The sequence below is a fragment of the Macaca fascicularis genome, chromosome 4 (assembly GCF_037993035.2).
Source record: "Macaca fascicularis isolate 582-1 chromosome 4, T2T-MFA8v1.1".
Taxonomy (NCBI): domain Eukaryota; kingdom Metazoa; phylum Chordata; class Mammalia; order Primates; family Cercopithecidae; genus Macaca; species Macaca fascicularis.
Window position 1 is genome coordinate 26,556,763 of NC_088378.1, and position 14,607 is coordinate 26,571,369.

Below are 14,607 nucleotides of genomic sequence, written 5' to 3' on the forward strand. Positions count from 1 at the left end.
CAGCTCAGAGCCAGTGTCCAGTAGTCCCCAAAATGTCTGATCATTTCCCTTTCCCCAATGCACAGTTACCCTGGTAAAAGGTTGGAGGTCTCCTTGGGGAAGGAGGGGAGAAAGATTCACTGCATAAATTGTCAGTAATGTAGTGGGGTCCTTCCTCAAGGGTACCCAGCCTCCCTTTCACTCAAGGGGTTCTGGATCTGTAAACTGGCTCAAGTCTGGAAATTGATTGAGGGACTGTGATTCTCTGTTCTATAATTAAAATTAGTTTTTTGTCGATTCCATCTAGAAATTTTCTGTTTGTATAATTTAAGTAGGAATGCAGTAGGCTTCCTATCAATTTAACTTCTAGGAACACCATGATTAATTAGCTAATGCCAGAACTCTACACGAGTCAGACTGTTCTGATTGCCACTTTGCTTCTGCTGTCCATTACAGTAGCTACACCCACCTTACCTTTCAGGGTTGAGTGCTGCCACTTGACTCCTCCGACCTTCGGATCCAATTATTCCCATTGTATTTAAATTTTGTAGTTGAGTGGCTGTGGTTCCCCTGTTAGATCTGACATACAGAGATGAGCAATTATAGGGCTTTTTAAAAACGCAGGTGTTGCCCTCACAAGTGTATTTTGCAAGGCATTGGTCAAGGGTATATCTTCTGGACCCTCCCAGCTGGGATGAGTAGGTCTAAAGTGACTAATCCACTCCACCATCCCAATCTCCCTGAGCCTTTGGATCCCCTCTACATTAAACCAAAGGAGATCAGGCATTTCTGACTCACTCACAATAGGCCAACATTTAATCCCTATTTCAGCTAACCAAGCAAATAAACTATTATTACCTTTTTAACTCCCTGAGCTGCAACGCAGCTTTAAGTGCAATGCAGAGTCCCTACTTAGTGGGCCCAAATCAATAAATTCAGCCTGATCCAATTCTACGTTCCTTCCACCATTATCGCATACCCTTCATATCCGTTCCCATGCCTATTCTCCAGATTGCTGTTTATATAAATTAAAGAACTCAAACAGTTCTTTTCAAGTGTAGTGCACCTCCTCATGGGTCACACTCTCAACCTCACCTCTAGGGTCCACTGGTAGTTTAGTCTTGTTATAGGTCTGGAAGCAAACAGAGGTGTTGGGAATGGCTTCTGAGGAGGATCAAAATTATCTTGCCTGGCAATTGCCTCAGGGGAGGCCATCACTGTTGCCTCAGGCAGCACAGGGTTTGTCTCCTCAGACAAAGGTGTAAAGGCTGATGGCAGCATGGGTCAGGAAGGGGATGTTGCCACTACTGGGGATGGGGAAACTGTTTCTTCTGGAAAAAAAGGTTCATCAGAGTTTACAAATTCCCTGTCCCCAGCTTTATCAGGGTCCTCCCACACATCCCCATTCCAAGTTGCATAGTCCCATTTTTTTCCAATCAATGCCCTTACTTTAACAGTTGACACCTGGTGAAGCTGTGCGTGCATTTTTCATTGCAGGTCAGCCACTCGCATGATTAGAGCTTGTGTCTGTTTTTCCACAATTTCAGCTCTTCCTCTACAGGAGATAAGACTCACTCAGGGCAATCGTAGCAGATTTGAGTCTCAGTGTCTGCTTCTGAAGCTGGGAGACAGAATCCCTTAGTTAGTCATTTTCTTTCATCACTTTGTTCACTGAACTTAGGAGCAACCAACCAGCTTAATTATGTTCCTTGGCTCTCCACATGTGGTCAAAGGCATTATGTACAGAGTCACCTCACTCCTTGCCTCTCATGAGTTGTGAATCAGGAGTGTCAAATGGATTTATTTTGCATAACTCTCTAAACAGTTTCTGTCAAACACTATCAGTGTTCTCTATACTATTAGAAGTAGAGTTCTTAGCATTTTTGGGTCTAATCATATTAAGCAACCAACTCTAGAAACCTCAAAACCAATGAAAGAACTCCATCATTAATACTCTGTTCCTCTAGAACCACTCTTGGTACCAAAATCTGTATTAGGGTTCTCTTAGAGGGACATAACTAGTAGGATATATCTATATCTATATCTGTCTGTCTGTCTGTCTATCTATCTATCTATCTACCTATCTATCTATCTCTATCTATATAAAGGGGAGTTTATTAAGTATTAACTTACATGATCACAAGGTCCCACAATAAGCTGTCTGCAAGCTGAGGATCAAGGAGAGCCAGTCTGAGTCCCAAAACTGAAGAATTTAGAGTCCAGTGTTCAAGGACCAGAAGCATCCAGCGTGGGAGAAAGACATAGGCTGGGAGGCTAGGCCTGTCTCTCCTTTTCACATTTTTCTGCCTGCTTTATATTTGCTGGCAGCTGATTAGATTGTGCCCACCAGATTAAGGGTGGGTCTGCCTTTCCCAGCCCACTGACTCAACTGTTAATCTCTTTTGGCAACACCCTCGCAGACACACCCAGGATAAATACTTTGTATCCTTCAATCCAATTCAGTTGACACTCAGTATTAACTATCACAGACTGGGAAGAAACCACCTGAGGGAGTACAGGGAACAACAAGCAAAGTGCACAAAGAGCTTGGAGTAGTTGTTCTTGTTCCTTGCAGCAAAAGTGGAAAACCTCATAATTCAAGAGACATCAGATAGAGTATTCAAAAAGTCATTACCTCAGAAGGGGGGCAAAATAAGCCCTAGATGAATGACTTCTTTCTAACACTGCCTCACAAAACTTAATAGACAGACTTAGAAAGATAGTCATTTCAGGTAACATAACTATGACCAAGACCAACATTAAGGAATACTGATAGAAAAACAAAAATATTTATCACCCACCATAAATGATGAAATCACGATGTCTGGATTCTAATAAAAAATGAGTAGGCATGCAGGGAAGCAGGAAATATGACCTATAATGAAGAGCAAAAGCAGTCAATGGTAACAAATTCCAAATTGACACAGATAATAAAATTAATATATGAGGACATTATGAAAGTTATAGTAACTATATCTCATATGCTCATGAAAATTGAGGAAAGATTGAGTTTGTTAATTAGAGATATAGAAGATACGAAAAAAACCAGATCATTCAAATTTCTAGAGTTTAAAAATAGAATATATGAGATAATGAATGCATTGTATAAACTAACAGTAGGTTAAATATGACAGAGTAAAAAAAGAATCAGTGAGCTATAAGGCCTAGCAACAGAACTATGAAAAATAAAACATAGAGAGAAAAAGGGCCCCAGAAAACATCAATGATCTGTGGGACAACTTCAAGCAGCCCAAGCACATGTAGAATTAGAGTCCCCAAAGGAGATGGGGAGAAGGAATAATTATACAAAAAAATGAATGAAATGTTTCCAACCCAAGAAGGTCAATGGGTCTCAAGTTTGTCAAGAAAATTTTATCAAGGATATAAAAATAAAATGATTTAAAATTATTAATAAAGAAAAAACTTCAAAAGAAGTTAGAGAAAAAAAGTTTGTACATGGGACAAAGTTAAGTAACTTCTTTAAAGTGTTGGGAAAATAACCTCTCACCCTAGAATTCTATATCAATGTCTTCCTTATTACTCAAGAAAAAGGATCTTCCTCAAGTACTACTGACCCTTGACCAACACAGATTTGAACTGCGTGGGTCCACTTATCTGTAGAGTTTCTTCCAACTCTGCCACCCCTGAGACGTCAAGACCAACCCCTCCTCTTCCTCTTCCTCCTACTCAGCCTAATCAACATGAAGATGATGAGGACGAAGACCTTTATAATGACAAACTTCCACTTAATACATAGTATATATATTGTCTCTTCCTTATGACGTTCTTACTAACATTTTGTTGTGTCTAGCTTACTTTATCATAAGAATACAGTATATAGTACATATATACATATGCTCATGAAAATTGAGGAAAGATTGAGCTTGTTAATTAGAGATATAGAAGATATGAAAAAAAACCAGATCATCAAATTTCTAGATTTTAAAAATAGAATATATGAGATAATGAATGCATTGTATAAACTAACAGTAGGTTAAATGTGACAGAGTAAAAAAAAAAATCAGTGAGCTATAAGGCCTAGCAACAGAACTATGAAAAATAAAACAGAGAGAGAAAAAGGGCCCCAGAAAACATCAATGATCTGTGGGACAACTTCAAGCAGCCCAAGCACATGTAGAATTAGAGTCCCCAAAGGAGATGGGGAGAAGGAATAATTATACAAAAAAATGAATGAAATGTTTCCAACCCAAGAAGGTCAATGGGTCTCAAGTTTGTACTATATGTACACATATGTACTATATACTGTATTCTTATGATAAAGTAAGCTAGACACAAGAAAATGTGTTAATCAACTCTTTATGTTATCAATAAGGCTTCTGGACAACAGTAGTTATTAGTAGTTGTATTCTCGGGGGGTCAAAAGTTAAATGAGGATTTTCAACAGGCGAGGGTTCAATGCCCTTAACCCAGTGTTGTTTAAGGGTCACCTGTAGTTTGGAATCAATTAAGAAAGCATGGAGTCCTCCCTTTTTTTTTTCCTTGCAAGCTTTTCCCTTCCTTTTTTTTTTTTTTTTTTTAATCAATACAACGTTGGGAAAAAGATTTATCTTATGCATATCTATTAATTGTTAGTTCTGAAGTCTGGTTTGTAAAGGAAGATGTTTACTCCTAGGTATCATAGCGGTGCTTCAACTCAAACCACTGGAAATTATTATCTGACATTATTATCTCCCTAAGATTCTTTTCTGTGATATAAATTACTCTGCTTCACCTTCCCACAGCTGAACCCAAATAGCGTTGCACAAGAAGCTACTGATAGCATCAGTGTGGCTTTAAAACCACTTAGGACTCATAGAAGAAGCTCCAGTGGTTGGGAATGGGAAGATGCAGAAAGGAGACAAGCTTTGTTTTCTTCAGAATTTTGCAGCTAATGAGAATCATAAGGTGCATCTTAGCCTCGAGGTTCTGAGAAATGTTGATGCCAGAGATTATATTTCAACCATTGTGATGCTTTAAGGAATACAACTTTTGTTGTTATTTACTTTGGATTAATTAGCTAATGTTAATTTTTATAGCTTTTCCAACTCCTGTAGAGTGTAAGGGAAATTCCTTACCAAAAAAAAAAAAACAAAAAAACCAAAAAAAACAAAAACAAAACAAAAAACAAACTATCAAAAAATTCTGTGTCAATATGGTTAAATTGGCTGGGCACTGTGGCACATGCTTGTAATCCCAGCACTTTGAGAGGCCGAGGCGGGAGGATTGTCTGAGGTGGGAGGATCGTCTGAGGCCAGGAGTTAGAGACCAGCCTGGCCAATGTGGCAAAACCCCATCTCCACTGAAAATACAAAAAAAAGAAAATTAGCCCGGTGTGGTGGTGCACACCTATAGTCCCAGCTACTTGAGAGGCTGAGGCAGGAGAATTACTTAAACCCAGGAAGCAGAGGTTTCAGTGAGCTGAGATCACACCAGGGCACTCCAGCCTGGGTGACAGAGCAAGACTGTGTCTCAACAACAACAACAACAAAAAATAGGATTAAGTTTACATTTTTGGTTCCTACGCAAACTTTTAAAAGAGACTAACTTTTAAATCCAATTCACCAGGAACATCTCAAAAGCTTCCCTTTTAAAGACTCCATCCACCCCAACTCTGAACAGTGATGCAGAAGTTATGGTTAAATTAGAGTTTATCTAAATTAAAAAGACCTAATTCATTTTATAAGACAACTTAACATTCATTATATTTATCTAGTTACTCAGTAATTTGGGATCATAATAAATAATACCTATTATGAATAATATAAATGTCATAATGATGCTCCTTACCGGAGTTCCGATAAAATGTATATTTTCCAATTTAATAAGAGAAGGCATGAGAGACATCAGGATTTCCCATGTTAGAAGTTGTGAGTTCGTGTTTTAATTATGATGAGCAACTAATCTTAGATCTAACCCAATCTTAGATTTTATGAATTTGTGCACAGAAGCAATTCACATAAAAGTATATTGAAAACTTTTGAACATTTCTTTTTTTTTTTCTTTTTTTCCAAGAGGAGGAGTGGAGAATCCAACTTCCTCAGTTCTTTGTAACCACACTTCTCACTGTCCCAGGTACATGACTTCTCAGTGCTTTTTGTACCCAAGACAGATAGCTACTCTCAGAGGTGTAAAGACTCTGGGCATCTCTAATCTTCTGATTTTCATATGTGTTAAATGTCATAGTTTGAAAGCTTTAGAAACATCGATAAGGTTCATATTATTGTAGTTATGTTTGCCAAATAGACATGAAGAGCTATCATGCCAGTGTCATCGAGTCTTGCTATTCCTCTGGCCTCCATAGACTTGGCTACAGTGGACTGAATGGTGGTCCCTAAAAAGACATGTCCATGACCTAACCTCTGGTACCTGTGAATGTGACTTTCTTTGGAAAAAAGATCTTCAAAGATTAATTAAGGTAAGGATTTCCAGAGGAGATCATCCTGGATGAATTGGGTGGACCCCAAATCCAGTGACAGTGTCCTTATAAGAGCAGGAGAATACCAATGCCGACAGTAGAGAAGAAACACAGGGACGATGTGAAGATGGATGCAGAGATTGGAGTTATGTAGCTATAAGCCAAAGACAATCAAGGATTACCTGTGGCCATTAAAAGCTCGAAGAGGGCTGGGCATGGTGGCCCACACCCATAATCCCAGCACTTTGGGAGGCTGAGGCAGGCGGATCACCTGAGGTCAGGAGTCCAAGACCAGTCTGGCCAACATGGTGAAATCCCGTCTCTAATACAAAAATTAGCTGAGTGTGGTGGCACGTGCCTGTAATCCCTGCTACTCAGGAGGCTGAGGAAGGGGAATCGCTTGAACCCAGGAGGCAGAGGTTGCAGTGAGCTGAGATCGCGCCATTGCACTCCAGCCTGGGCAACAGAGTGAGACTCTGTTTAAAAAAACAAAAAGCTAGAAGAGACAAAAGAGGATTCTCCCGTGAGTCTTCACAGGAAGTGTTACCCTGCCAACACTTTGACTTCAGACTTCTGGCTTCCAGAACTGTAAGAGAATAAATTCCTTCTGGCATAGGTCAGCAAATTTGTAGTAATTTTTAATGGCAACCCTAAAAAAACTAATCCACTACCAAATGAAAACATGGCCTGGGCTGATGGTAACTACTGTCCACTTCTTCTGCCCAGGTGTCAGCCAGCCGGGCCCTAAAGAGACATGAAAACTAGATCTCACTTGAAACCTTGCAGCCACATCCTTCTCCCTGCAACTCTTGGTCTCCCCTCAAAATACAAACTTCAGCGTTTAGTCTTTCCCAAACTTTAATCCTCAGAAGGTAAATACTGATTCTTGTTTCACCCATGTGAGAATTTCTCCTTTCTTCCATATAGCATTGGTTACATAATTTGCCTGGTTCAATGAAAGATGAAAATGCAAGTCCCCTTGGTAAAAAAAAAAAATATATATATATATATATATATTTCAAGGCAGGGACAGGAGAGTATTAAACATTGCATGGGGCCTTCTTAAAAGTAGATCTTGAGCAAGGCTTGTGGCTTATGTCTGTAATCCAAACACTGTGGAAGGCCAAGGCAGGTGGATCGCTTGAGCCCAGGAGTTCGAGGCCAGCCTGGCCAACATAGAAAAACTCCCTCTCTACAAAAAAACACAAAAGTTAGCCAGGTATGGTGATGTGTGCCCATAGTCCCAGCTACTCTGGAGGCTAAGGTGGGAAGATTGCTTGATCCTGGGGGATGAGTCTGGAGTGAGCAGAGATTGGGTCCTGCACTCCAGCCTGGGCGACAAGAGTCAGACCCTGTCTCAAAAACAAACAACACGTAGATCCCTGCTCAACTGAACAGGTAGTAGACTCATGAAGCCAGCCCTACCTCCCACCTCTTAACTACTCTGACCTTGTAGAATCCTCGTTTAATATTGAAAAATACCACCACCCTCATAAACTATTCACACCATGCTTTCTCCATTTTCTGGCATTAAGTAGGAAATAAGCTTTCTTCTAAGAACAATTTCCCCTAGATGTCCCTTTGATGTAGACTGTTCATTATTTCACATTCTAGGGTCACAGGGGCAATGTTGGGATCCTTGTAGCGCCCCAGTATTGCTTCTGAAGTCTTAGTTGTCTCTTTTACCAGTCCTTGATCTACTTAGGCTTTTTCTCCCTGGATATGCACCTTCTGCCCCAACTTTGCATAGTCATCCTCTCAGTTCTGGATCAGTCCACTGCATTCATGGAAGTATTTGTTATCAGATTCACTCCTTTTTTATTCCAGTATTACTATTGGTGGCTTCAATGTCTATATAGTTTCTTCAATATCTTAGTCCCTAATGTCTTGATCTTCACTCTATGTTAGCCAACCCCACCCTTAGCTCCTCCATAAACTACCTATCTTCGTACTTCTAAAACTTCAAAGAAAACAATCCCACTTCCTGACTACAACTTATCTTCCTATCTCTCTCATTTGATGTGGATTTGTACTTGGACTCCTCCTTCTTCTCCCTTCTTTGTCCTCACTTATTTTCCTATTTAGTCTGGTTAACCTTAAAACACTCTTTTAAAAATAGTACCCAAGCTTGTTCCTTGTCTTTTCATCACTTCACTTGGCACAATTCCAAAGCTGCATTAAACGTTCTGCATTTAAATTCATGTATTTGACACAATTCACAATTCACATGATTGTGTGGAATTGCTGCTACCACCAATTCTTGGACTCAAAAACTCCTCTTTGCACTTATGGTCAGGTTCTGTCTAGCATTCCCAAAAGCAACTACTGCAAACCTTCCACATATTCTTACTTTCCTAGTAGAAATGAGAGGCCATCAAAAATTTTAAATCTAAATAGACAAAAGCATTCTATAAATAGTGTTCTTATAAGTCATTATTTGGTCTTAAGTGTGGAAACAAGGTTAATATTTATTCATTTCAAAACTGCCTGTGAAGTACCTACTTTGTGAAGGTATTATTCTAGGTGTTGAGGATGTGGCCTTCCCGGGCCATACATTCCAGTGGTTCTGATGATTTCATACGTAGGTTAAAAGCTTAGCAGTGAGGTCTAGTGGTTTTATCACATTGATCCCAAAATACAGATTTTACAAAGCAAATTTTTCAAGTATAGGAAATACACTCGCAAGATCATAAAAATCCAATCATGATACCATAATTCATAAGTTCAAACATTTTAGTATCACTCTGTCATAGTACCTCTAAAATAAACAAACATTAGAATAATTTGCCCTAGATAATAAAAGTATATGTTATTATATAATACAATAATAACAGGCCTTAGAAATATGCCAAATAATAAGTTTTAAAGTTACACTAATGATATAAATAACTCTCAATCTCTTTGATTAATGCTTGTGTAACCACACAAGTAATTATGTTTTTATTAGGCTGGGGCAGAAGTAACTACAGGTTTGCAAGTACTTTTTTGCAATTACTTTTGCACTAACCTAATAAAAAACAAAATGTGCCTACATCACAATTTAGAAAAATCACAAGCTTTATTAACAGAGTATAATTTAAGGAAGTCAATCAATCTTGAAGGCAGAAAGACCTAAGTTCAAAATTGATTTGGAATCTTCTCAGCTATTTATACTTGTTCAAAGTATCTAACCTTGCTGAGCCTCAGTTTACTATCTGAAAATAGAGAAAATTATTACTATATTGTGGAGGTATGAATATTGAATAAAGAGCTTAATTGTACTACCATTAGCACACACTGAATAAAATATTTGTCTGATTTTATTTTCATGTTTCCATATTTAGGCTTTTGCCTAAAAAGGGAATTTGGAAGTGGTCATTGGCAGATGTCATAGGCTTTGGGTGGCAAGTCAGAGCATAGTATGAATGAACAAATTAGTAAAGACTAGAGATTAGAGAAGACTTTGAGTACTAATTAAGGGTTTCGAGAAACCAGAGGAGATTTTAAGACTTCAATGAGAAACCACTTTCTCAAGAAGCGGAGGAATTAATTTTATCAGCAGCATTGTCGTCCATGTAATATGGCTTTTAAAAAGCACAAGGAGACCTTAGTAGTAACGACTTTATTTTTCTTAGTGAGAACCTGAAAGTGAAATTCGATATACATTATTTTCTGCTTTTATTGCACAAAAAGTTGTTTCCATAGCATATTGCTTCCCAATCTGTTAAAAAACTCGAAGACCCAGATTCGAGGCGTTGATAAGAAGCCTGTGTACCTTCCTGCCTTCTCCGTACAGCCAACATTAGATCAAAGGGCAATCTTGAAGGCACCTGGAGCACAAACCCTGCTCGGGGCGCGTACAACCGGCGGGACAGAAAACATGATGCGACGTCAGAAAGCAGGAAGGGAATTGAAATTCCCGCATTCACGTCACAGAAATCTTAGCAGAACCTCACGATCGCCCAAGGGAACTAGGAGTGGCGAGCGATGAGGACGCGGGTTGTGTGACGATCACCGATAATTAGTTGGTGGTTAACGCGCAAGTAGAAAAAAGAGCTCGCCCCAGGCTGCCAGCAGAAAAGAGCCACCGTGGCACGTGCCCCGGGGAGTGCCGCGGTGGCCGAGTTTGCACGGAGAGCCGGACACCGCCTGGGGAGCCGCGCTCATAGCCTGGGGGCGGGACGCGGCGGCCGCTCCCTCCGCCCCCTAGTAGCTGCCACCGCCTGGCTGCGCCCCAGCCCAGTAGCTCAGACGCGACTGCATCCCCGGGACCGTAGAGGCTGCAGAGAGCTAGAACCCGAGTCGCAGCTCCGAGTCGCAGCTCCGGGCCGCAGAGCGCTGGGCGAACGCGAGGGCCAGGGCAACGGCAGGGCGGGCAGCTGCGCTCTCGGCTGGTACGTACCTGGTGGAGCTGGCGCGTGAGTGGGTGTCGCTGTGCGAGGAGGGAGGGGAGGGACTTGGGGAGTCGGGGGAGGCTGACCCAGGGAAGATGTGGTAAGTGCAACTTTCCCATTTTCTGCCCTGCCGGCACAAGTATGGGGGGAGTTCAAAGCAGATGCCTCTTTTGCTTGGGCGACCCGACCCCATCGTTTAACTCACAAGCCAGGGTACTCAGAGAGTGGAAAGGACGCTCACGTCAACAGGCTTGACGTGGGAGGTCTGTCACCTGCCTTTTGCCCACTCTGCCCTGCAGGAGGTCATTGATGACCTCCTGTCACAAGTCGCTGAGCCTTTCGCCTCTCGCCCCAGCAATGCCAAGTCTTTTCCCTGGGCGGTGCTTCCCAAGCCCCAGGTAGTTGCGAGCGGCCGCGGGGTTAGCAGACACCCGAGTTCTAACCCGCTCGGCCAACGTCCGGCTGTGTGGCTTTAGCCAAGTCACCTCACCTCACTGGCCTACGTCCATTCTTTGGATAAAATATGGAGGTGGGTAAACCGAGTAAACTCAAGAGTTCCCCGTAGCTATTGGATTTTCCCTGCTGCTAGGACCCCGGCAGGCCGCGGAGAGGGACACGAGTGCCAGGTAGTCGCGGGGCTGAGGGAGCGGAGAGCCTGGGTCCCGGCTGGTGCTGATGCTAGTGCTGCTCAGCCCCTTGGGGAAATTCCTGAAGGTGCCTTCCGGAGGCAAATGACCCTGCCTTGCAGCAGGTCCCTTCAGAGGGAGCTCAGAGGGCCAGGTCAGACCGGTCTTGGTAGAGCTCCCCCGGGGAACGCAGCCAAGGGAACTCAGATCCTTTAGAAAAGTGCATGCGTGAGCTAAGCATGTGGGAGGCACTAAAACAAACAACAAACAACAAAACACCCTGCAGGTGGTAGTGTTATTAGTTGGAGTCTGGGCAGGACTGCAAAGTGGAGATTTGAGGCGGATGACCACTTAAACGTTCACCTAGAAAAAAAATTACAAAACAAAACTCTTTTGTCAATGGTTTGCATACTCAAAGGTATTTGATTAGAAGTACTGCTAGTATTTCATTTCTCTTCATGTACAGATAGATTTCAAAATTCATCCGTCCACTTTATCTCTTCACAAGATGCCTTCCTTCTTACTGACATTGCCACACATTCAAAAAAGAAAAATCCTCCTGGGATTTAATATTTAGAAAGCTCAGCATTTGGATTATTAAAATGAGAACTGATGAGCATAATGCTCACAGAAAATGGGGTAGGTTATGGATCAAGGTTGGTTAAACCAGCAGTTTATAAACCTTGTATCCTGTTAGTGTGCCAGGTGCTGGTCAGTGCCCCCCTAGTGTCATCATCTCAAGAGATCATTTGCTAAAAAGGAGTTCTGGAGGTTAAAAGGATTCGATTTTGAAGGAAAGTATAGTTTTGGAAAGGAAATATTTTGGAAAATGTTTTTAGTAATGGACTTGTCAATCATATCTTTACCACAACTTTCTTCAATAAAATATCAAAGACTAATGGACCACATTATGCAGAACATTTTTAAATGTGTCAAATTTCATTTTTGTTAAAGAGTTTTTCCTCCTCTTTAGTCGATTGTAAACATATTGTTTAGATCAATGATGGATCAATTTAATTTTCCTCACAGTGCTTACAATTATTTAAATTCTTATGCAGTTTGCATTATAGCATTTTTTTACAACTTTATTGAGATATAATTTACATATTATAAAGTTCACCCTTTAAGGGTGAATAATATTTAGAAATTATATTTCAGTGAGTTTTAGAAAATTTGTAAATTTTCTAAAAGTTGTAAAACAATTACCATATCTGGTTTTAGAACATTCCAAAATTATAAAACCATTACCATATCTGGTTTTAGAACAGTTTACTCACTTGGTAAGATTCCTTACATCCATTATGTCTTTGTTCCCACTCCCATACCCAGGCAACCATTAGTCTACTTTAAGTCTCTATAGATTTGCCTTTTCTGAACATTTTATATAAATGGAATGATATACTATATGCTCTTTTGTTTATGGCTTCTCTTACTTAGCATAATGTTTTTGGGGTTCAACTATGTTGTGGCATGTATCAGTATTTCATTTCTTCTTATTGCTGAATAGTTTTCCATCGTATGGATATACCACATTTTGTCAATTTACTAGTGGATGGACATTTGGGTTGTTTCCAATATGGGAATATTATGAGTCACGCTGCTGAGAGCATTTGCATTCAAGTGTTTGTGAGTACCCATTTTCATTTCTCTTGGGTAGATGCTTAGCAGTGAAATCGATGGGTTGTATGACAAACTTGTGTCTAACTTTTAAAGAATACTGTAGAGTAATTGTTGTAGAAGTTATATATATAAAAAATGTAAAATATTCTCGAAAAATAAATGTTTCTTACTGAATCATATATGATGTTATATGTATGTAGAGAGAGGCTTGGGAGAGGAAACATTGCTTCTCTTCAAATTTAGAGCTGAGGTACAGCAAACACTTTTGAAAAAATTGTCGCAATATTTCTCAGAAATGAGTTATTTCTTGTCTAATATTTTTTAATGCTAAATGAGCGTGAATCAGGCTTAATCAAGACTAAATTTTCATCAATGTCCATTGAAAATGAGAAAGAATGCAGTTTGAAAATTGTGTTTTAAGTGTTGAGACTCAGCCAGCTCTGAATGACTTAACAGTAAATTCAGTGGTTTTCCATTTCTTCAATGCAAAATGTTAACTGAGTTAGAAAAAACAAAATTATTCTTTTCTCAACATCAAAAATAAACTACACATCTTTTGATAAGCATTATTAATCATGATTCCATATGCTTATTTTAAATAATAGTTAAGCATATTCTATTTGTAGATATAGGGATCTAAGGCCCAAGAATAAGTGATTTACATATACAAAAATCACATATTAGGCCAGGGCTCTGGTTTTCCTGTTTTAAAACTTCCCCCATTAGTCCATGTTCCTCTAAATCCTGTTGGTTTCAGACATTTTCATATGTTATATTACTTTTAAAAAGTCATTACCAGGTAGTGGCATTACATGAAAAGAATCTAGGTTAAGCACTTGAACATCCCCATAAAATCAAAGGTGGTTATTATTTTTTATTTTTATTAGAAGTACAACTGATTTTGGTCAAGCTTGGTGGCTCAAGTCTGTAATCCCAGCACTTTGGGAGGCTGAGGTGGGCAGATCACAAGGTCAAGAGATAAAGACCATTCTGGCCAACATGGTGAAACCCTGTCTCTCTAAAAATACAAAAATTAGTTGGCTGTGGTGGTGCACACTTGTTGTCCCAGCTACTCAGGAGGCTGAGTCAGGAGAATTGCCTGAACTCAGGAGGCAGAGGTTGCAGTGAGCCAAGATGGCACCATTACACTCCAACCTGGAGACAGAGCAAGACTCCATTAAAAAAAAAAAAAAAAAAAAAAAAAAATTGCAGCTGCTTTTGAGAAATCAAATGGATATTCTACTTTTTACTGAAGTGAGATACACTTTTTATTCTAGCTGTCAAACGGCAAATAGCAGTATCATATGCCCAGAGGAGAGAGGATTTGTGTCCTTCAGTCACTCCTAGTTGGAAAAATGTGATATTGCCCAAGAGTTGGGTGCTTGGTTGGAGAAGAGAGTTCAGAGACATTTAGATGAAAATGAAATAATCCAAATTTGCATAATTTCCTGAACGGGAAGAAGTACTCTCACCTAGAATCCTGGATCTATTAGAAGCAGGATTTCTCAGATTGGAAAGAGGGCCAAGAAAATGGAGATGCTTTAAGACAATGTGGTCTGCAGCCAAGACAGTTTTAATGTAATTGAAGAAGCAG

General features: G+C 40.1%; 1 protein-coding gene across 12 annotated transcripts in view; it reads left to right on the forward strand.

The window, feature by feature from the left end:
• Positions 1–14,607, forward strand: part of PKIB (cAMP-dependent protein kinase inhibitor beta) — a 245,378-nt gene that overhangs the window by 118,961 nt on the left and 111,810 nt on the right. For 5 of the 12 annotated variants that reach the window (XM_005551706.4, XM_005551707.4, XM_005551708.4 and 2 more), the window contains exon 1: positions 10,623–10,767. The exons of 5 other annotated variants lie outside the window; for them this stretch is intronic. Coding sequence is in view for 2 of the 7 variants with exons in the window: in XM_065543268.1 (XP_065399340.1) it covers positions 12,912–13,019 (108 nt within the window). In the remaining 5 variants the exon portion in view is untranslated. Of the gene's footprint in view, positions 1–10,622; positions 10,768–12,900; positions 13,020–14,607 lie in introns of those variants that run through there. 2 more of the 12 variants (XM_065543268.1, XM_045391596.2) reach the window with 1 other exon arrangement.